A 20,858-nucleotide genomic window follows, 5' to 3' on the forward strand; every position below is an offset into this window, starting at 1 on the left:
TAGGACCCGACTGTACTGGCGCTCGGCGAGCGAGTTGTGTACGCGACTGTACTGTGTTCCTGCGTTTCTCTGTCTTTTCTGCTATTTCAATCGCATTCGCAACATAACCTCTACTTTATACGAAACTATGGAATTTTTACTAAAACAATAATGTTTTGATCCAATGTCCTTTTTTTACAAAATTACGGAATTTTTATAAAAACATCGATGTTTCGGTCCGAATTTCATCGATGTTTAGAGGTCGATGTTTTCCACACATTGATAATTGATAATTGATATGGTTCGATGTTAACATCGATGGCCAACATCGATGTTTTTCTATCGATGCTCATCCCTAGAAAGAATAGCAATAATTATTATTAGCGATGCAGACGACGGTCCGGGTCCGTTCATCGATCTCTATTGGTCCGTTCCGTTGAGGTGTACAGTGAACTGAAGTTAGCTACCAAAATAGTGTGGTGTGTAGCATAGCATTGATTAAATATATCTCCCATTCATAATGTGTAATCATACAGTGTCTAATAGTGGATTTTTTGCCCAGTGCCTAATAACATAGATCTAATACCAAAGCTAATACGAATTTTGTGTCATTGTACTGTGAATAACTCTCGGACATTATGAGAGGGTTCCGCAAAAGACTGGGCATAGATATGAGAACACAGAACTCAGCCACGGCCACCTTTAACTCTAGGCCCCGGCCTTCGAAGTGGCAACGTCGCAAGTGGTGTTGTAACTGTAACAGCTGTTTTGTTTGGAAGCAGCTGGTGGTATTTGTGAATTTACGAAAGATTGGTTACCTACTGAACTATGACAATATTTCCTCCGCTAAAAAATGTACAGATATAGATTTTTAATTCATATTGTTACTGTTTTCAATTCTGTATGTTTTATTTTCAATATTTTAATAAATTTATCTTCATAAATTTAAATCAATAAAGTGCGAATGAATGAGCTGATGTCACCTGTCTGCCATGTTATCTTATGGGACGTCTGGCGCTAGATAATACCACTTGCAACGTTGCCAATTCTACCAGGCCGCGGCCTGTAGTTAAAGGTGGCCGTGACTCAGCACTATGAGACATTTTGCATTACAGAGCATAGTCATAAAAATAATTGCACAGTCATTTCCCTGGGATTTTCATTAAAACCTGAAATTTGAAATGTTGTTAAACTTGTTTTTACATAATAATACTAATAAAACGAAACTATAAATATCATTATGGTAACAGTTTTTATTTAGCTTTAAGTTGAAGATGCCTATGCAATCCACTATTCAATCACTACTGTATTTCATACTGTAATTAATTGTATTATCTTATGGAAATAAAGAGTTTTGATTTTGATTTTTTATGGATCCGCGGATAGAAAAGATAAATCCCCTTCGGCCTGCCTTTTTTATCGTCGGCCAATCGGGCCAATGGCAAAGGCAATAGTATCGAATTCACATTTCTGCTGTTTCTGTTTCTGCTGAATTCTGTTGCTTTGCTTGCGGTTCTGTTTGTTATTGTTTACTAACCTTAAAATTAAGTTGATCTCTTTTTCTTTTAACTTATCATATTACCCTTTCAATTAGGTAAAATATTTATTAATGAGTGAGTAGATAATAGTTTGGGAATATTGTAATTTTAAAATGAATTATAATCCAGGCATATTTATCTATCTATTGCTATTTCTTTTTTGTTTTAATTTTAAACCAACTTCAGCAGCATCTATCTTTGATTGGTTTTGGGAAAATTATGAGAGTCCATTTCAGTTTGGTAAAAACAACCAGCAGCAAAATATTAATAAACAAGAACAAAAAATTACAAACTTGAGAGATGGTGTTACTTTATTATCGGTTCCTTTTGAGGAATTGAGTCCAGAAGACAAGTTTTTGCAAGAAGCTGAAAGGTTTAGTGGAGTATCACTATCTGGCATTGACTCCTGTGAACATAGGGTAAGACATTTAAGAGAATACTAACTTAAGTAGTAAAAATAACACAATAACCTTAAAAGTAACATAGAGTATAATCTAACGCTAGGCGTTAGGCCAGGGCAAAATAAGTTCAGTGGCATACTGTCATAGTTGGGGGCCTGGGGCGGCTTAGATGAGAGGGCCTTTTAGCGAATTTCCCTATAGGGAAGTAGCTATTTTACATACATTTAAACAAGTGAAATAATAAATACCATAGTAGGCCTACCCTGTTTAAAATCATTTCATGTTTAAAATTATTTTAAACAGGGTACCATGGTGCTTATTAAAAAAGTAACCCTATAAACAGTGATTAGAACTAAAAATAAATATACGCTTTTAATTTATTTTGTATCACTGATTAAATGAGCTTACTTCAACTATTTAAAATGTAATCTAAAATTTTGTATTAGAGAAAAATTGAATTATGCTAAATTAAGTTTTCCTTTAAGTTTTTATGAGTTGTGGAGATTCGAAATAAGCACTTGAGTACTCCAAGAAGTAATAGGCCTACAAATCAGGTTTTTTTGACACTTATTTCAATTTTTTTTAATTTATGAGATAGGCCTACTATTTTTGTATAAAATACATTAGGTATATAATTATAATAGCCTATCTTTATATTATAAATTATATTTTACTATAATTGGTCCAAACTACTTCTGTGTTCGGGGCAAAAAAGAAGGATACATTATCCTTGGTGAAGACGAAATCGTGAGCGTCTGTGTTTGTGGGGTTGTAATCTTCGTCTCCCTCGGTCGCGCAGGTTATCTCCGAGACCGTGGAGCAATCGTAAACATGTCCTATGTTTACGGTGGAGTAGTGAACATCTTTTGCGGACGCTGGGATATATTCTACATGCCGAAATTGTTAACATCTCCGGCGAACGCTTGGACAACATTATCGTCCCCCGCAATCGCGGCGAAATCGTGAACACAGAACATCTTATGCGGTTGCAAGACCTTATTATCGTCACCCGCGATAGATGGGAGTCGTGATTTTCGATCGCGCAATCTTTGCAGACGCTTTCGGTGATTGTGAGAACAGATTATGATTATATTCAACAGCAAAATTTATTTTCCAACTTTTGAGACCCGAGTAAGGCCACTTCCTAGGCCAAGAGGCCCTCGGCAATGGCCGTGTTCGAAGTTAGGGGAATACGGCCCTGATTTGGGGGCCTATGTTGGTGTGGGGACTGGGGCGGACCGCCCCCGCCGCCCCCCCGTTACGCCTCTGAATAAGTTAGTCCCTGGACTCCCAAAGGTTGTTAACTTAATTTGGTTCTCTTTCCATTTTTTCGTTAAGACAAAGGGTGGAACAACCTTGGGAATAGGAGGCGATCATTAAATTTTATGTGAGACGATAAGTTAAGTTAGGGCAGGACAGCCCCTGGACTCGGATGATAATTAATTAGACTTTTTTGAAGACCATTAAGTTAATTTAGTTTTGAGTGCTAGACGAAGGGTGGGACTTAACCATGTAGTACGATTTAGCGTTATTAACTTAGCCTATAGTTTGACCCTAACATTAGGCCAGGGTGGAATAGTCCAAGGAATCAGAATATCAAAGTAATTTAGTTTTACTTTAACTGTCGAGGATTTAATTCTATAAAAACAGTTTTTACCAGTACCGGTAAGTTAAGGAATTTTAGTTGTTTTTTCCAACCCCAAAGAATCTGGGGGGACTAAGTTAACTTATAACGACGACTTTTTATAAAAGCGTCTTAAAGGAACATAACATGAGATTATTTTATCAATCATTAATAGCCCAACTTTGGATTTAAAGTCGAGTATTTCGACCATTCAGCTATCCAGGATAACAATTTATTTGTTAATATTTTTTCCTGTAACTTCTTATCTAACAGTAACTTAACAAATTAGGGGGTTGGCCCTATTTTGAAAACTAGTGCTTACATTTTCTGTCTTAGAAACAGTTTCAAATAAAAATGTTACAATTGTAAATACAGCAGGCCTAAAACAATAGATTCCATAGGCGTTTTAACTAGGATGACCCTAAGGAGGGGGGGGGGGGGTTAAGCCCCCCTGGAGGGTGTTCCATACCCATACCATACCTACCATACCATACCATACTATACCTGGAGGGGGTGTGGAACACCCTCTAGGGAAATGTTTGAAAATTAGACCTGTAAACTTGTGTTTTAGGCTATTTAGAGGCATAAACAGATTTTATAATTTGTAGACAAATACTTTAATTGTAAAAAGATCTTGCTTTAAGGTCAGGGCGGTAAATCCCCCCCCGATATGCCACTGTCTTTAATTTATAAAATATTCTATTCATTCATGTAGCATAGCTTGTTTTACACATTTAATTATTCTAGTGTGATTGATCTCACAATTATATTTAGGCTGTGATGAAAATACAAACATCATGTTCGAACATCAATGAAGAAGAGCTTGCTAAACTGAGCATTGGACTTTTAAACTGTCAGTTGGAAATCAGTGGGAAACCTCAAATAGAATGCACAGAAGAGATGGTGAGTGATCATGAGAGCCTTAAAACATTTATTTTTTCTTACCATACCGGTACTATTAATGGACTAATACATCCGTGTAAACAAATTAGCCTATATAGTCAATGCCAGTTTACTTGTTTACTAAAATAAAGTGGTTGGCCTTTTGTTCTCAATATAAAATAGTTAAAATCTTACATGTGCTAACCATAACATGTCAAGCGTACTCGCCGTTGAGTTTTTTGTGTACCGGTATGCCGGTGGCATTTTCAGAGGAGAAAAGAGAGAGAGAGTGCCATTCAAACATTTTTAGGGAAATTGATTCAAACCCTTATATGTTTTGTGGATGTACCGGGAATTGAATTTGAGGGCCCCTCTCTATGAAAGTCTACTTTAATGTCAAATGTTCATTTTTAAGGGAATTTGCGGTAGGCCTAAATATTCTGTATTGTCTGGCCTGAAAATAAAAATCCTTTGCAAGTTATAACGTATAATGTTTGTACATATATCACAGATGATAAATTTTAAGACATTAGAGAATTAGAATATCGTTAATTTATAACTAAGGTTATTTTATCAAATTGGTACCGACATTCCCTGTCTGTTTTTTTTCAAGAACCTTATAAATATTACAATGCAACTTGTGTTTTTAACTCTAAAATATGTCTCACGGGTTTTAATATTTTTAATTATTTAAATAAGTTGTATATCTCCTGTGATGTCAAACAAATCTTAAACGTCACCTGCAACTCTAGGGAATTGTGAACATCTTCCACAGTCGTATCTAACTGTAGTAAAGACATCATCATTGGCCTACGTAATAGCAGAAAACCACATACATCTCCTACGATTTCAATGAAATCGTGTACAGTTCTTGAGATTGTGATGAATCCTTAAAAGTTACCTGCGATCGTGGAAAAATTGTGAACATCTGCGGTTGTGGGAACACACATTGTCTTTTGGCAAGATGATAACAAATTTCCCATAGGCCTAATCGTGTTGAAATCGTGAACACCACCGATGTTTGTCACTTCTCAGACATTGTATTGAGTATTCACACTCTGGAAAACTCACGTCTACTCCACTGCAAAGTACTATCTCTATCTAGGATGATAAAATATGACCGGTGACAAATAAGTTTGTAAATTGTATTAGTGGTTCAGGCCCCTAATTGGCGTGGGCACCTAGGTGCGCGCTTATGTTGCATATGCTTGGATCTGGCCCTGAAGACCCGGTTTTTACCTTCTTTTCTCATAAGTGGTCTACAAGCACTTACATTACCCAAACACTGGTAGTACTAACAGTTTGGACCTGATTTCAGTCTTTAAAGGAGTGCACAGCCCCAATGGACAGTGAGACATGGAACGCTTATCATACAATCAACAACAGAGCTCGTGCAGTCTGCTACGCCACTCGTCAAGTACAGTTCCGAGCGCTCTCAGAGATGACAGTCAACAAACTCATGACTTCTGCTCTCAAACAGCTTGAAACCATGGATAATTTAGAGGTAAATGTGGAATAATTTTTGCTATACAATTCAAAGTAGCCATATCCAATGTTCAATGATAAAAGTGTCGAAGAATTTCACGATGGATTGGCCTCTCGGTCATTAGAATTAACAAATAATCTGTTAAACATTTGATTTATTAACTACAGCTTTTATGGGCTGCAGAATATTGAGCTCATCTTCAGGTCATAATGTCAATCATTTTAAAACCCCTCATGTAGTGAACATTGCAAGAAAAACACAACATACAAACCTGAAGCACAACATTTATCCTTCCACAAGCTCTGTGAATGTAAAACTGCTATATTTTCCAGTATATACTGCAACGGGTCCTTCCAGTACCAGTAACTCAGGTAGCATTGATCGTCCCAAGAACCTAAAACCTGAAGATTATTGGCACTGAAAGTGGTTTCTTAACCCTTTGAGTGCCAACGTCCGGGGAACCGGACGTTTTTAAAACGAGCCAAAAGTGCCGACGTCCGGCCGACCGGACGTTTTTAGAACGAGCCAAAAGTGCCAACGTCCGGCTGACCGGACGTTTCGTAATGATCGAACAGCTGTTATAACAACCGAACGGATACTCGGATTCTTTTAACCCATATATTAACATTGAGTCGAAAGTTACTAGATGCGATACATCGATTTTCGTTGGTCGAAATATCGAAAATTCGATTTTTACGAATTTTTTACCTAAAAACCGCCAGATCGCGCTCGGCATTTTTAGCGCGACCTTCGGGAAAAATCATCGGCATTTTTTGAGCGTTACTTTTATTTCTCGCCTGGCACTCTAAGGGTTAACTTGATAATTCAATCTGCTCATAGGAGCTGCAAAAGGAAATGAGTAAGCTGACAGAAGGAACAGTGGACTCTCTGAAGGCTGGACAGCAGGGACTCTTGGACCAAAACAGTGGACTCAAGCTTGCCACCTCACAAGTGCAGAACCACATTGTTGCCAACCTTAAACAGCTGACCCAAGAGAAAACAGTCATACAGAGCTTGCAGCACCAGCTACACTCCTTGTCCGAGAAACTGTCGGAAGAACTTGGTAGCTAAATTTTAAAGATTGGAGTATTTTTATGGGCTGATTTAATTATTTACTGTGTGTTAATGACTTTTGCTTTTGGTTCTGAATTAATTATTTGATATTGTGTGACAAAGTAGAGCATAAATCTCCCAATTCTTTAACTCGTCTAAATATCCGTATATTGTGAAGTTACAAAAATTTTGAAATAAAGAGAGCCGGATGAAGTATAAATGTATCCTAACTCAAAATAATGAGGTATTAGCTTATTTTCTTATTTCCTCAAACTACAGGATTGTTTGATTAAAAATTGAAACTACATAAAAAATGAGTGCTGCAGGTATAACTTTAGCTCAATTATCCTTATTCCATAATATTACAAAACTGGTATCTCATTTATCATTCTGATATTCCAATATTGCCATTTCCAGGCCATGTTGGAGTGCAGCTGGAGACCCAGAGTGAGCAACATCAAACCATTCAGAAAGATATTGTGTCCAAATTGTCTGAGATATCTGACAAAGCCGATGCTATTTGGAGTTCTATAGGTTAGTATATTGTGTCAACTAATGTACTACTGAACCTGAATAAATTAACTGTAAATTGACCAGATTTTTTTCTTGAGTAGTAGATCAGACAATAGTCTACGGTTTCAGTTGGAAAAACACTTAAAACTCTTTGAATCTTCTTATTCTTTGAAAATTCTTGTACTTTCACCTTTAAGCTGTGTCCAACATAACATTTGTGCAACACTTTTTTGCCCTTTAATGAGCTAAAAGCAAAAGTAACTCTGTGGAAATTTTTTTATCAAAACCAATTTTTGGACAGGCTTAAGAAAGAAAACTTTTTATATAAAACATGTTTGGTGGGAAAATAAAATGGTACCTCTGCGACTTACTGGTGTTGAGTCTTAAAAGCAATTTTATTCTATTTAAAAAGGTTTTTGTTAAACCAGAAACAATGTTCTAAAATAATAACTGAGAATTCTGCAACATTTTTCATCTTTTCATTTTATGTGTGTTCACTAGAGACGTGTAGAGGCCAAAATGTATTGATTCTTGATACTTATATATACCAATCTTCACAGATATATCTTGATGAGAGTGGTTCTCGATACCGATACCAATATTCAAGAATCTATGGTATCAAGAATCGACACACCCATAGTGTTTACTAAGTTTATTTCATTTAAAGATGAGAGAAGTCTAAAGCTACAAAAACAACAAGAAGAGATGAGGAAAAGTAGCCAAGAAACCATGGAGAATCTGAAGCGAATCAACGCAAGTGTCAACTACTTGCTGGCGATGGTGACAAGAGTGCGGACCGAGGTGGATGAGAAACTGACACAACTCTCCACGGCCATTGGTAGGTGAACTGTAAAACATTATGGAGGGGGGGGGGGGTAAACATGGTTTGGCAAAGCCTAATGAAAGATTGCATAACCTTTTGAATGCATTTTTTTTTGCAAGGATGGAAAAGATAGGAGTTAAGAGTCTGCTCTAGCCTGGAGGAAACAGTAATGAACCAATCATTCAAAGTACACCTTATGAAAATAAAGAAGCCCAGTTACATCAGGCATCAATCCCTTTACTAAATAAAGAAAGTGGAGTGGATAAGCAAGTTCACAGGGTTCCCAAAGTAACTACAAGGACAAAATACTGTGGCTGCTATCTAAAAGTGCTATAATAGTCCTAAATATCAGACTAAATATTAAGTTTTTTACTTTGGGAATTTTATATTAAAATACTTTTTCACCCCCCCCCCCACAACCTCCTTTGGGCATGCCCTTGGTTCTGACTACATTCATTGTGCATATTTTCATGCATAACTGAACTTATATTGTAATGAAGACTGTTGTATGTGGACCAGAAGAATATTCTTTTTGTTATTTTATTGGAGAAAAATCAAACTATATTTTATATCGTATATTTATCATCTAGAACAGTTGTTACATTCTAATTGCAATGGCATTAAACCAGTAATGGGAAAATCTTTAATTACGGTATTCTTTTGTTTGGTTCTTGATCTATCTTCCAAAAATTGAAAAATGCTAGACGATGTTGCATCAGAGATGTATACTGTATAAGTAGGCAAAGCCATAAATTATCTATTTTTATCTAAGTATAGTTAAATTTCTTTTTTAAGACTTCTATTAATATCACCTATTCTATTTTTCTAAAATATTATTATATCAATCAAACACCTTTTAAGGTTTTTTTTTCTCTTCAAATACAAATTCAATCTACATCATATGATGTGTTTTATTTCAACCTTTTACGCATGTATATAGTTAATTAGTTATAGTTAGTTAGTTTAGTTTTGCATAAAGAACTTTTTTCTTTTGTACATTTGGTTGTGTAATTTTTATATATGTGGTGGAATAAATTCATAATTCATTCATTCATTCATTCACTCCCTGACACGACAACTGTGTACATTATCTGTGTGTCTGTTGTAGGCGGAGACAGCCAAACTCTGATATCAGTGACTCAGCATATTCTGTTCCTGCTGACTGGAGTGTTGATCAGTTTGTTTCTGCAGCTCAGTCTAGCTTGCCGCTTCATGCTGTTGGCGGCTGTTGTGGCTAATATTACACTGGTCTATCACAAACAACCATTAAACTTCCTTCATCTTACTGGTGCTATTGCAGGTAAATCAATTTATTTTTGTTGTTGTTTTATTCTTGTTAAAACGTATGCACGGAAACCCTGACCTCTGAAACCAGGGAGGCAATTTTTTTATTAGCAATGGCAACACTGTTTGACAGCTGATGCTAGCCTTCAAAATACCTTTCCCCCCTCCCAACAAATTCATCTTGGTGCATCTATCACTCTCTGAAAATGTTGTTTGTAATTTTTATTTGTGATGTGGAGAAGATATATATATATATTTACTAGCTGACCCGGCTTCGTATCGCCTAAGTTATAGGTTTCCCCTAAGACAGACCGATGGAAAGAAAGTACCGTTACTTTTACGTTTAATTTTCAAGATGATCTCGTTCGCATCGCTCAATCACGTCCTGGTTGAAGTTCGTTCGCTACGCTCACTCACCTTTGGGTTGGAGCTCGTTCGCTACGCTCACTCACCTTTAGGTTGGAGCTCGTTCGCTGCGCTCACTTGCCTTCAGGTTAGCTCGTTCGCTATGCTTACTCGCCTCCATTTTGAAGTTCGTTTGCTACGCTCACTCACCTTTTGGTTGCAAATTAGCTGTTGTCATAAATGTAAAAGAAATAATAGTGCTGCACCCTGTTGGTAATCCTTGTAACTTTAATGCTATTGAACATCATAGAACAGAACCAACTTGTTTAATTGAAACAGCTGTTAAGATTCATTAATTCCATTTCTCATAAGGTTAACATGGGAAACTCCAGAGCCACTGGGGCGGAGCCTTTTTAAGAATTTCGAAACGGGAAATAGTTTACGTCCGATTCGCATACCTACAGAATCTACACACCAAATTTCATAACGATCGGTGAAGTCGTTCCGGAGGAGTTTGCAGACAAACACTGTGACACGAGAATTTTATATATTAGAAGATATATATATATTTTATATGACTGTTTTCATAATGTATACTAAATCAATGTATTTGACAATTATAAATTTTATTCTTGATCTTAGTCTTAGATGTACAGTATTGCTTCTACTATCCAATATTCAGTAATACAACCTACCATGCTATCCGACCTTTTACCCTTGTTGCTTATCCATCCTTCCCGAGGCTGGTTTTGGTGGATAATTGAGACTCTACTGTATGAGTTTATAATTTGGAATAACATTTCATTTTTCTGCAGGTTGGTGGGCAATTGCAGTTTTGGTTCCTATATGTTGGTCTTACATGAGGAGGCCTAAAGCTGGTGTTCATCAAAGTAAGTATTTATCAGCTAATACTTACTTGTTTAAAAACCTAATGAATGAATCAAAAGTATTCAGTAATGTCAAATGGACCTTTAAAATCACAATGGTAATATATCTGCCTAAGCTTACCTTAATAATTAAGAAACCTTAATACTTATTTTGATTTTGAATCAACAATGGAAAACACTCATAAGATGACATGATAGCTGGATCTAGTTTTTTGCCATTTACCAGTAACAAAATATATTTCAACACATTAATCAATTAAATATTAAAAAAAAACTTTTTCAACCAGCATTTCTTAATGACGACTGCACACAGTAAAGAATATTTGTATTCTCCAGAAAAAGAGTATCAGAAACTAGATTTGGACGAAAACGATGAAGATAACTTGTCAACAAGAAGCTCGTCTAGGGCGGGAAGTGTGTCGACTCGAGGTGATTTTGAGGAAGGCTCTTTGAGGCATCGGAGATGTGGAAGGCTGTGTCGCAACGGTCAGCTGTGTCGTGGAACACCCGTGCCGGGACTAGACACGTGCAGACGACACATCTCTGTCACCACGTAGTCAAACAACTGTAGCGTCTTAATAGTTGAAATATTCTGTGTAAATATATTCAGGGTTTAAGCTGAAGTCACATTTTGCAACACTCTGCCTAATATTGCAATAATTTATTAATTACGATAAGCAGGCTGTTATGATAGCAGAAAGGGTCTGCAAAGATTTAAGTTTAAACACTGAATGTATCATTATCATTATCAATTAAGATGGAGACGCTGAAGCTACTAGAGCCTATGTTAAGCCAAATATATGAATTGTAGAATGTGAGAGTGTAGAATGGGGTGAGATATCTTGTGTGGCTTTGTTACTGACTAAGATCAGCTGTTTCATCAGTCATGACCATTTATTAAAAGCCCGTTGATCAAAGGAAGCTGGGCCCAGTTTCGAACCATTCAAAAGCAACAGCTACACACTGTTCTTATCATTGTACAATTTGTAGTCAATGGTACTTGGCTGTTAAGAATAAAAGAATGAAGAGTTTATATAAGTTTGGAAGTTTATAAATAAACATGATTTTGATTTTAGTAGAACAATTTTTCAGGAAGAGATTTGGCTATTGCTACTGTAATCGCTTTGTTTGGAGAGTAATACTTATCTGTGTGGGTAGTACAAGAGGTTTCAATGCCGTTGATACATGATTATATTGTATCCACCAGTGAAGTTTGCTTAGTGAGTTTAATTTTTAAATAAGTTTACTTGTGTGAAAGTGGGAGAGTGGAGGTATTAGATTTAAAGTTTAAGGAAACAAATTTCTTTACTTCTATGTTCAAAAGTTTCTACACTTTTAATTTGTTCTAGAAAAAATTTCCTAATAAAATAGTTAAGACATGCTTAAGTCACATGATCCATTGTGTGCAATTAATATGTGGTATATATGAGACCATTAGTCTGTGTGCGGCTGGCTAAGGCGCGGGCAGAGAGGGGGGTGGATATTACTGGCGATATACAGTAGTGGGGGGGTCTGAGCCGCGCACAGTCTGATGGTCGCAACTGTAAGTTTACCACAGTTTATTAATTTATTTGTAAAGTTTTACCAAATCTTAGCCCCATCGTTCTTCCGCACAAACTACTGTGATACTTATGAAAATGTGCCTTAAACAAAAAAATACAAACTTCAAAGTTACCTGTAGTACAAAAATGTTATGATCTTTTTTGATCACTAGAACACTGTAGTGAAGGCCTTATTTATCATCGACATTGATCAAGTCATTTAAAAAAAGTTTTGCTGGCTCATTCATTACATCAGAAACGTTAAAATTAGCTTTGATTCAATAGGTAACTTAAGTCATCTTTAGTGACCTTAGTGTTGTGGCAATGTGACGGAGAAGTCACTTATTTGTAAACAATTTGAATTTAGTGTAACTGCATAACCTTCTCTAGTACAAGGCTGTGGCATTGGTGTGTCGCAACGATGCACTGGCTGGCCTGTTGCCATGGTAATAACAAACATAAACATTGTACAGACGCTCCATTATGAATTAGTGCAACAGCTGTTTCAGTAGGCCGGGGCTGCGGCATTGCCACTTTTGTCTCACAGCAGCCTTGTGTTAGAGGACGCCATGGTAACTAAATGTCAAAGGTGTTCAATATGTTTACATAAGATAGTTAAGGGAATTTCTTTTAAGGACATTTCCTTTGATAAAAAGTTCTTGGTTGTCAAATTCAGTCCTGATTCATAACTGCATCTTTACAAGGTTGTTTTTTAGAACAAATAAGTTTCTTATTTTATCTTACTTAAGTAAAACAAAACAAAACCGTTGTATATTTTGCTTTATTTCATCAAGACATCAAAGTACACCATAAATTCAAATGATCAAATATACCTTTTAATTACACGGTCCCAAAAAGAATGGATAAAATATTCAGTTTAATACCAAGGGTCATAGAAAAGTCAACTATGGCTGATTTTAAAGCTGGCATCTTTAAGTTTTTTTAGTTCTCCTCAACAGGATTCAGTTTGTTGGCACGTTTGAATTTTCAGAACATAAAGTTGCAATGGTGCAGTTGCAAGCACAGTGTAATGAATGGTATATAGAGAAAAAATCTGTGGTGTGATATTTTTTTTTCTGGCACTTGCCGATCTCAAACATAGATGAACTTTAACAAAGATGAAGCAAAGGGAAGCCTTTGAAATAATTTCTAATTAGATGCGCCACAATGTGTGGGCAGAGCTGGAACACCGACTTGTTCTTCTTCAAGCAAATAACGAAGTACATGGAGAGGTTAGGCGGTGAAACCAAGGTAGGAAAAACTTAGGAAGTTAAGGAAAATTTAAAATTTGTATATAAAGTTATTTTTTAATCTAAAGTGTTTACGCCAGTTTACTTTTGATCCATTCTTTTTGGGACAGCCGGTATTTTAAGTTATGTTAAATATTGATTAAGTGTTTTATTTGATGTGTTTTGTAGTATTAATAGTCCTTATAGTATTAGACAAGTAAAAGTGTGTTCTTAGTTAGTAGTTGCCAATAATGAAGGGTGCTTAATAAGATTTATTGTTTGAAATTTTATGGTTTATACAACTAGTTTGGTGTTGATGTATTGTTTTGGCAATGTCTTGGCAGTTATACACAATTTTATATCTACATAAATTATAGCCTACAGATATAATTTTTTAATTTTTGAATTGTGCAGAAATTTGTTTTTCTATAAATGTTTACAGTTAGATTTACTTGTTTCCATTAGTTGATTAGTTGTATGTTTTATCAACAAATCATTTTTTACACAATTTCTAATGATTTAACATTATAGGTAAGAGAAGTTTTTGTTAACTTTCATGTACAATTACTTAATTGTAGCCAGTTTTTTCCTTACTCCTAATGCTTATGTTTATTGGCGAGTGCCTTAAAAACTTCTCTGAATGTCGTTAAGGCTCATTACTCAAGTTACGTACACTACTTTACCTGGGACAATTATTTAATCACCAACAATCACTACTCATAACTTCTGTTATAAGAGAGATTATGTTTTTGTTTATAACCTCTCAGTGCCACTAATAGTGATGCAAGGAATCATTGATAAGGAATGTTATTAATTTTTGTGTATTTTTATTGCTCTCTAACTGCTAACAAAATGTGTTGTTACATAATTTTGGGTGTTTGTCTCATAAGATCTCTTTTGATTGATTTTATATATTAAGATTTTGTGACATTTTCTGACAAATACACTCTTTTGTTTTTATTACAACTGTTGTTATAATTTCTCATCTTTTGTCAGTTGGCTGTTCAACATAAAGTTGATAGCAAATGGAAATTACATTGTTTATTAGAAATGATCGGCAGTACGGTCAGAAATGCGACGCAGCCTCGGCGCGCCAGTGAATCAGCGAACGCAATAGCATTAAAATATTAAAATATTTCAGTATTGACAGCGGTGGTGAAGGTGCTGTGTTACCCCAATGGTGGACGTAGTTCACTGAAAAACTCACAGATAGCAGCACTGCCTGGATCCGTAGCCAGTGTCTTTGTTTGAGCCACATAGAGAGAAAAATCCCTGAAAACGGGACAAAAAGCGTTGCCAGACAGGATTGTACTACCAACCTAAACCCAACCTACACCAAATTAAAGTATAGGACCAGCACAACATGCTGACATAGTTTAGTTGTTCCCTGATAAATGCGGAGGTCACAATAGACCAACTTGTATAACACTGCACCGTTACTCCGACCGGAGTCGTCAGCAGCAAACGTATTAAAGTCACTTCTACCTTCAAATTTGTGATTAGGTAAACTCTAGTTACCGTACTGTTCTTGAGAGCTGTATCATCAAATTAATTAATAACTACATTTGATTATTTACAGCTGGTGGAAAAATTAAGTGCACAACCCTCTCCACCAATTAATATCTTCTTCACTGAAATATAAAGTAAGAGGTAAAATATGAATGATTGATTCAACAGCATTAAAATAAATAGTTTAATAAATAGTTAATAAGACCACAAATGATTTGAGCAAATGTTAAACCATTTTTGTAACTTAGTAATTAATCATAAACAAGACTAACAATATCACAATCCAGTATAGGATTACAATGCATATCACATTGAAAGCTCAAGTAACTCCCACAAGCTGTAGATTAAACATACTGGGCAATACACAAACAAATAAATTAAAAATTATTATCACAAACAATTCATAAATTATTAAAATACAACAAACAGTTTGTTATCAAGGAATTGTTGCAGTTCCCATTACGACTTCCCATCCCATCCCATTGTAAATTTTGAAGCTCGTTTTTCTAGTTTATGTCTGGTGACACTGATTACTTTTATTTGGTTAAACGAGGTTTTTACTTACTGATATAACAAGAAACAAATTGTAAACAAAACACTAGATCTACAGTGCACCGGACAGAACTAAAAATAAAATTGGCTTCAGCTGTTCCATAAGGATGAGAAATCTACCAAGGGAGAAAGTTTTTCTATAACATAACGTTGCTTGCAAGGCATCATGATCATACATATACATACATACATATATGTAGGGCCTAACTACATATCATATTATATGTACTTATGCCCCTTCATCTTGCAAGCATCGATAAGTAAATCTTCTTCAAGATACATTACAAGACAAATCATTTTCTACCAAAGCCCAGTATATTTTCTCTACAGTCATGTAGAAAATAAAGAATAACTATGACAATTGATAGATATCGAGTATTAAGTAAATAACAAAACATAACTTGATAGTTACATTATGATTGCACAAGATATTTTTGGCACTTATAAGCGTAATTCCGAATGGAGACTTGATCCATTTTTTATAAATAGATTCCATTAGTAATATATAAGACTATTCAGTACATTGAGATTCGTTGCAAATAGAATCGTAACAGGAGTTTGGAAACTAGTTCCTAGTTAAATATAAAGATCTTTTAAATTATTTAAAAAGCATTACCAAATTTAACAATGCTTAAAAATATTATGCTATAGGAAAATAGTAAACATAAAGCAATATAAAACTTTTAAGTTAATCACAAATACCTGACATTCCTATTCAAAATGCAGCAATTACAATTTTATAAAATATTGCACATTTTATAAATAATAGAAGTTTTATGAACGAAGGAGAGTTCAGCTTCGTACCTGAGAAACTTAAGCCAAAAAATATCACAAGACAATAGTGGTAACAATAGTATTAAGTACTAATTTTTTTGGCCTCAGGTAGATGTGTTCTGGTAAGCTAAACTCTACGCCTTCCCACAAAAAACTCCTTCAGTCACTGGCTTTCACTTAAAATAATATCATGGTGAAACAACCTCTGAATCACTGAACTAGCTAAAGTGTTTTAGGTTACCTTGCTCTGTAAAATAAACTTAGATTTGTACTACTACTATAATTTCAGACTAATAGTGTTCATCTTCAAGCGCGACAAAAACATCAACTTGGTTGGATGAATGATGTGTTTTTTGTTGCACTTGAAGATGAACTCTGTTGGTCCAAAAACTATAGCAGTGTTACTACAATCTAGGATCACTTGACAGAGCAAGGTAAAATAAAGCCATTGAGCTAAGGCCCCGTTTATGCACCAACAGCGGGCCTGCTCCCGCTGTGGTCAAAATTGTGCAAGCGATAGCGGTAGCAGTTGGAGAACGGAGAATGGAAGGGGGACACAGTCTTGCCAACTCAAACTCTGCCAAATAATTAACACAACTATTTGTCCTAAGTGCACGTGTGCGTGGGTCAAGTTGGCAACCCTGGCTGCAGCCGCTTCCGCTCCCGCCGTGCATAAACAGTCTCGTTTGACTCAATGTAGTTATAAACCGCTCTATCCCAAGCAACCGCTGCGGTTTCTAACTACACAGCGGTCGAATTAGAAACCGCAGCGGGACGTCAACCGCTACCGCTATCGCTCTTCGTGCAAAAACAGCCCCATTTAACTCAATGGTGTTGAAAATCGCTACCGCTCCCGCTGTTGGTGCATGAATGGGGCCTAAAATAATAACTATATAGTTAAAACCACTCCCCCCCCCCCGCAATAATACGACTATCATACACATTCCTCACAAATCTCCCCGAAACTTTGAGGTCTATGAATCATGGCTGCGTCTTGTATCTCCTCCCTCGTAAACTTGGATTGATGTTTGTTTGGAAGTATGTCAGGGGACTTATTCGTGAAGGTTGGTTCTACTGACTCTAGTGAGTTGGTAGTACTGCGGGATCTCTTGCAGACTCTCTGTGCCTCTTGAGAGATGATGATCTCATTAGTGAGGTAAGCCTCTCTTCTGATTTGCTCACTAAGCTTGGCTGGAATGTCTGGAATGAGCCACTGCACGACCAACACCAGCACCACCACCAGGTTCTGTTGAAGCCAACGGTTGCTTTTACATGGTTTATAAATACAAAAAGTCAAATATTATTCATCATGCGGCATGCTTCGACTTGTTCAAAAATAGCTCTCTTGGGCTAACTTTTCTCAATTCAACAAAGTGTCTTGTTAGCACAAAAAGAAGCTATTTGAATCCTGGAAATCCTATAATCATTTAAATCCCTTTTATACTTAAAATACTTACTAGAGATTGTGTTAAATAGAATGGAGTAACACTGTGAGACACACCCCTAGGTATGATATTATACCAATGGGAATTAACTGTTTGGATTGCAAAATAACAAAAGTGACGGTGGTGGGAAATAGGTACTTGTGTGCATCACGCTCGCCACTCTAATTGACACAATCTGTACTACTGTTACTAACTGAAGATGCTTAATGTGGTGTTATTATACGTATTGAAAGTACTCTGCTTTGTCTCACAGTGCTACTGTGGGTGGGAGGAGGGTAGGATCTGCTTTGAGGTAGGATCTAGCCGAGGACTGTTTAATCTCCAGGCTAGGCATAGAGCGTTGCAGCATTTTCCCATAGGCAAAGGCCGGTACTGTTGCGATTGGTGAGATTTGCAACTATGGGAAACATAATCGTATAACACAAATAATGCTGACATATTTGCACCACCAATTTGACATCTTTCAGTAATTGAAAAGAAGCCAAGCGACATAGGACGCAAACTTTTCAACTACTTCCAAACCACCTTAAGGGAATAATGAAGGAAAGACGCTTCAAGAAAAAAAAACACCAATAGCTCTAAGAGATGACATTATACAATAATAAAGGATTCCAAACTAGGTAATGAAAAACACCCCAAATGATGTGGCTACCTTGAGGGCAAAATCATCTGGAAAAATTATTATTCTGAATAACACATGTTTACCGATCTACAAATACTGTATATAGTTTTTAAGAGGAGAGATATTTCAGTAACTGCAAACAATAATTTAACTTACCTCAAAAAGAACAACAAAAGCCAATCGAGCCGCCAGCACGTGCCAGTACATCGTGGTCTTCTCATACTTGTGAGGCGACCAAGGGGGTTCACGGTAGTCACTGAACCTACAAAGACAACAGAGCGTTCGAAACTGTGGATGACTTATATATTAATATATACACATTGAGTTTGTTAGACATTAGCATTTTATGGACTAAGAATTAAAAAATATATGTATTTTTTTCATTATTTACAAGGTTACAGAATTAGCTTGAGCATATTTCAGAGAAGATTTATCATCCATACAAGATAGACATTTATACAAAACATATACATTCCAAGTTAAGAATGCGCTACTGTAAACTATGCAGCTACTGTCCTTACATATTTAAACACAAAATTGTTGTTCAGATTTTTAAATTCAGAAAATATGTCACAATTTTCATTACACCTAAGAGTTAACTGGAATTCCCAGAATATTACTGCCTATCTTTATGAAGATTATTTAACTCCATCCGGATCGTCCTTAATCTGAAATACTTGGATCCCCAATCACACAATCAGTCCTGATATTTTTTTTTGTACCAACGAGTTTTTTTTCATTGTTGTCTACAGCTACTTTTAGTTAAGCATTACCTGCAATACTGCAGAGAGGAGTTAGGTTTGCCCTGCATGTCCAGATCTCGCACATCAACGTAAGCCAAGGAATGGTTCATATAGCCTGTCAAACTGTGGTCAGGCGAACTCATCTTGTACAACAACCTTGGCACGAAATCCGAGGTGAACGCTATAATAAACCCCTGGAAAATCACATGTTTTGTTACATCATGAATATTGCGTAAAGCTGGGTTTTGATATGGTTAAAGAGACTTACCAGTGGAATATGCTAGTAAAAATGAGTAAATTAAATGTGACACTTAAATATTTGTAAAAATGTGATAATGTCCTTGTAAAAGGCAAGTATTAACAATAATTTTGGGGAAGTAGTAAGTGTTAAGTGTTAACTTTATATTTAGTTATATCATCGACTTTTGGATACTGAAGTAGACATTCTATATAATAAACCAGCTGATCAAAAATCTTTTTTTTATATTTGAAAAACAGAAAAACGTTTGATAGTATTTGAGAACAAAATATTGAGAAAAATATATGGTCCAACCTTTGAAGATGGAGAGTGGAGGATAAAACACAATGCAGAGTTGAGGCAATTATATATGGACCCAGACATAGTGGCCGAGGTGAGAGGTAGGAGAATGAGATGGGCTGGCCATCTACTAAGGAAAGAGGACGACACCTTAGTCAAGAACGTCCTTTTGAACAATCCGGAGGGCAGAAGACCACCAGGAAGGCCCAAGTTGAGATGGCGAGACCAGGTTAGAAAAGACCTAAGAATACTGGGAAGAAGGGAAGATGAGGCAATGGATAGAAAAATCTGGAGGCAGTGTGTTGGCGAGGCAAAGTACCACCTTGGGTACCAAGAGCCACGGCAGTAAGTAAGTAAGTAAGTATATTTGAATAAGGCACTCACAGAGTGTGATGCTGTCAAAAATCCTGTTTTCACCCAGAGTTCATATTTCAGATATTGAAAAAGATCAGATATTTCATATTTCAGATGTTCTTGGGGCTTAAAAGATGCTATAGCCATTGACTATACAGCTTACAATAGTAACAACAGTACAATAGTAGCAATATCAGTTTGATTTGGTGAAAAGCCTAATCGAAAAAATCAGTTATTCAGATCAACACATTCTGTTAGTAGCTAAATTCTGCGTCCATTTTTGTTTGAAAGTTGGAGACAACACGAAGAGACCCAGACAATACTACTCTACTAGTTAAAAAATATGCAAAAACACTCACATTAGTGATAACGGCCAGTTTGGACACAGAGTCTAGAATGTTGAACCACACTCCGATGTCCCTGACACGCTGAGCCACCGGTCGTCGATGGTACGTGACAAGCTTCTTGGCGTCCAACCGGCTCTCCAGGATGTTGTTGAGCAATGCAAACAATGGCGCCAGAGGGAACGCAGACACAAATATCGTGACAAACCCGTACTGCAACACTGGACAGGGAAATGGTTGTTAAAATAAAAGATTATCTAAGAGGACAAAGAGTGCAAAGGAATATGTCTGCAGTTTGAGAAATAATATACTGTATATTAATAGGCAAGTATGTTTATTGACAACCTTTTTTGTTATGTCATGTACTGTGTTTTGTGTCCTTTGTGTGTGAT

General features: G+C 36.2%; 2 protein-coding genes across 3 annotated transcripts in view; one reads left to right on the top strand and one right to left on the bottom strand.

Moving 5' to 3' along the window:
* The first annotated feature begins 1,583 nt into the window (after nucleotides 1-1,583).
* LOC128993423 (protein brambleberry-like) lies at nucleotides 1,584-14,547 on the top strand. Its single transcript, XM_054417312.1, has 9 exons — nucleotides 1,584-1,936; nucleotides 4,317-4,445; nucleotides 5,743-5,928; nucleotides 6,751-6,973; nucleotides 7,381-7,497; nucleotides 8,144-8,314; nucleotides 9,408-9,599; nucleotides 10,744-10,818; nucleotides 11,152-14,547. The coding sequence occupies exons 1-9, from the start codon at nucleotides 1,631-1,633 to the stop codon at nucleotides 11,370-11,372; spliced, it is 1,620 nt and encodes a 539-aa protein (XP_054273287.1). The 5' UTR covers nucleotides 1,584-1,630; the 3' UTR covers nucleotides 11,373-14,547.
* A 716-nt stretch (nucleotides 14,548-15,263) lies between these two features.
* The window catches only part of LOC128991630 (anoctamin-1), a 29,555-nt gene continuing 23,960 nt past the window's right edge, over nucleotides 15,264-20,858 (bottom strand). For both annotated transcript variants that reach the window (XM_054414683.1, XM_054414682.1), the window contains 4 exons: nucleotides 20,482-20,687; nucleotides 19,261-19,424; nucleotides 18,644-18,749; nucleotides 15,264-17,666 (listed from right to left, as the gene is read on the bottom strand). In XM_054414683.1, the coding sequence (XP_054270658.1) occupies nucleotides 17,355-17,666; nucleotides 18,644-18,749; nucleotides 19,261-19,424; nucleotides 20,482-20,687 (788 nt within the window). In that variant the 3' untranslated portion in view covers nucleotides 15,264-17,354. The remainder of the gene's footprint in view (nucleotides 17,667-18,643; nucleotides 18,750-19,260; nucleotides 19,425-20,481; nucleotides 20,688-20,858) is intronic.

The sequence above is a fragment of the Macrosteles quadrilineatus genome, unplaced genomic scaffold (genome assembly GCF_028750875.1).
Source record: "Macrosteles quadrilineatus isolate MER2022 unplaced genomic scaffold, UCM_ALF_1.0 Scaffold_4__1_contigs__length_99947679, whole genome shotgun sequence".
Classification (NCBI taxonomy): domain Eukaryota; kingdom Metazoa; phylum Arthropoda; class Insecta; order Hemiptera; family Cicadellidae; genus Macrosteles; species Macrosteles quadrilineatus.

Coding starts and splice junctions, on each gene's coding strand:
- LOC128993423 (XM_054417312.1), top strand. CDS start 1,631: ATGAATTATAATCCAGGCATATTTATCTATCTATTGCTATTTCTTTTT. Junction 5,929..6,750: donor AAACCATGGATAATTTAGAG/GTAAATGTGGAA, acceptor ATCTGCTCATAG/GAGCTGCAAAAGGAAATGAG. Junction 6,974..7,380: donor GAAACTGTCGGAAGAACTTG/GTAGCTAAATTT, acceptor TGCCATTTCCAG/GCCATGTTGGAGTGCAGCTG.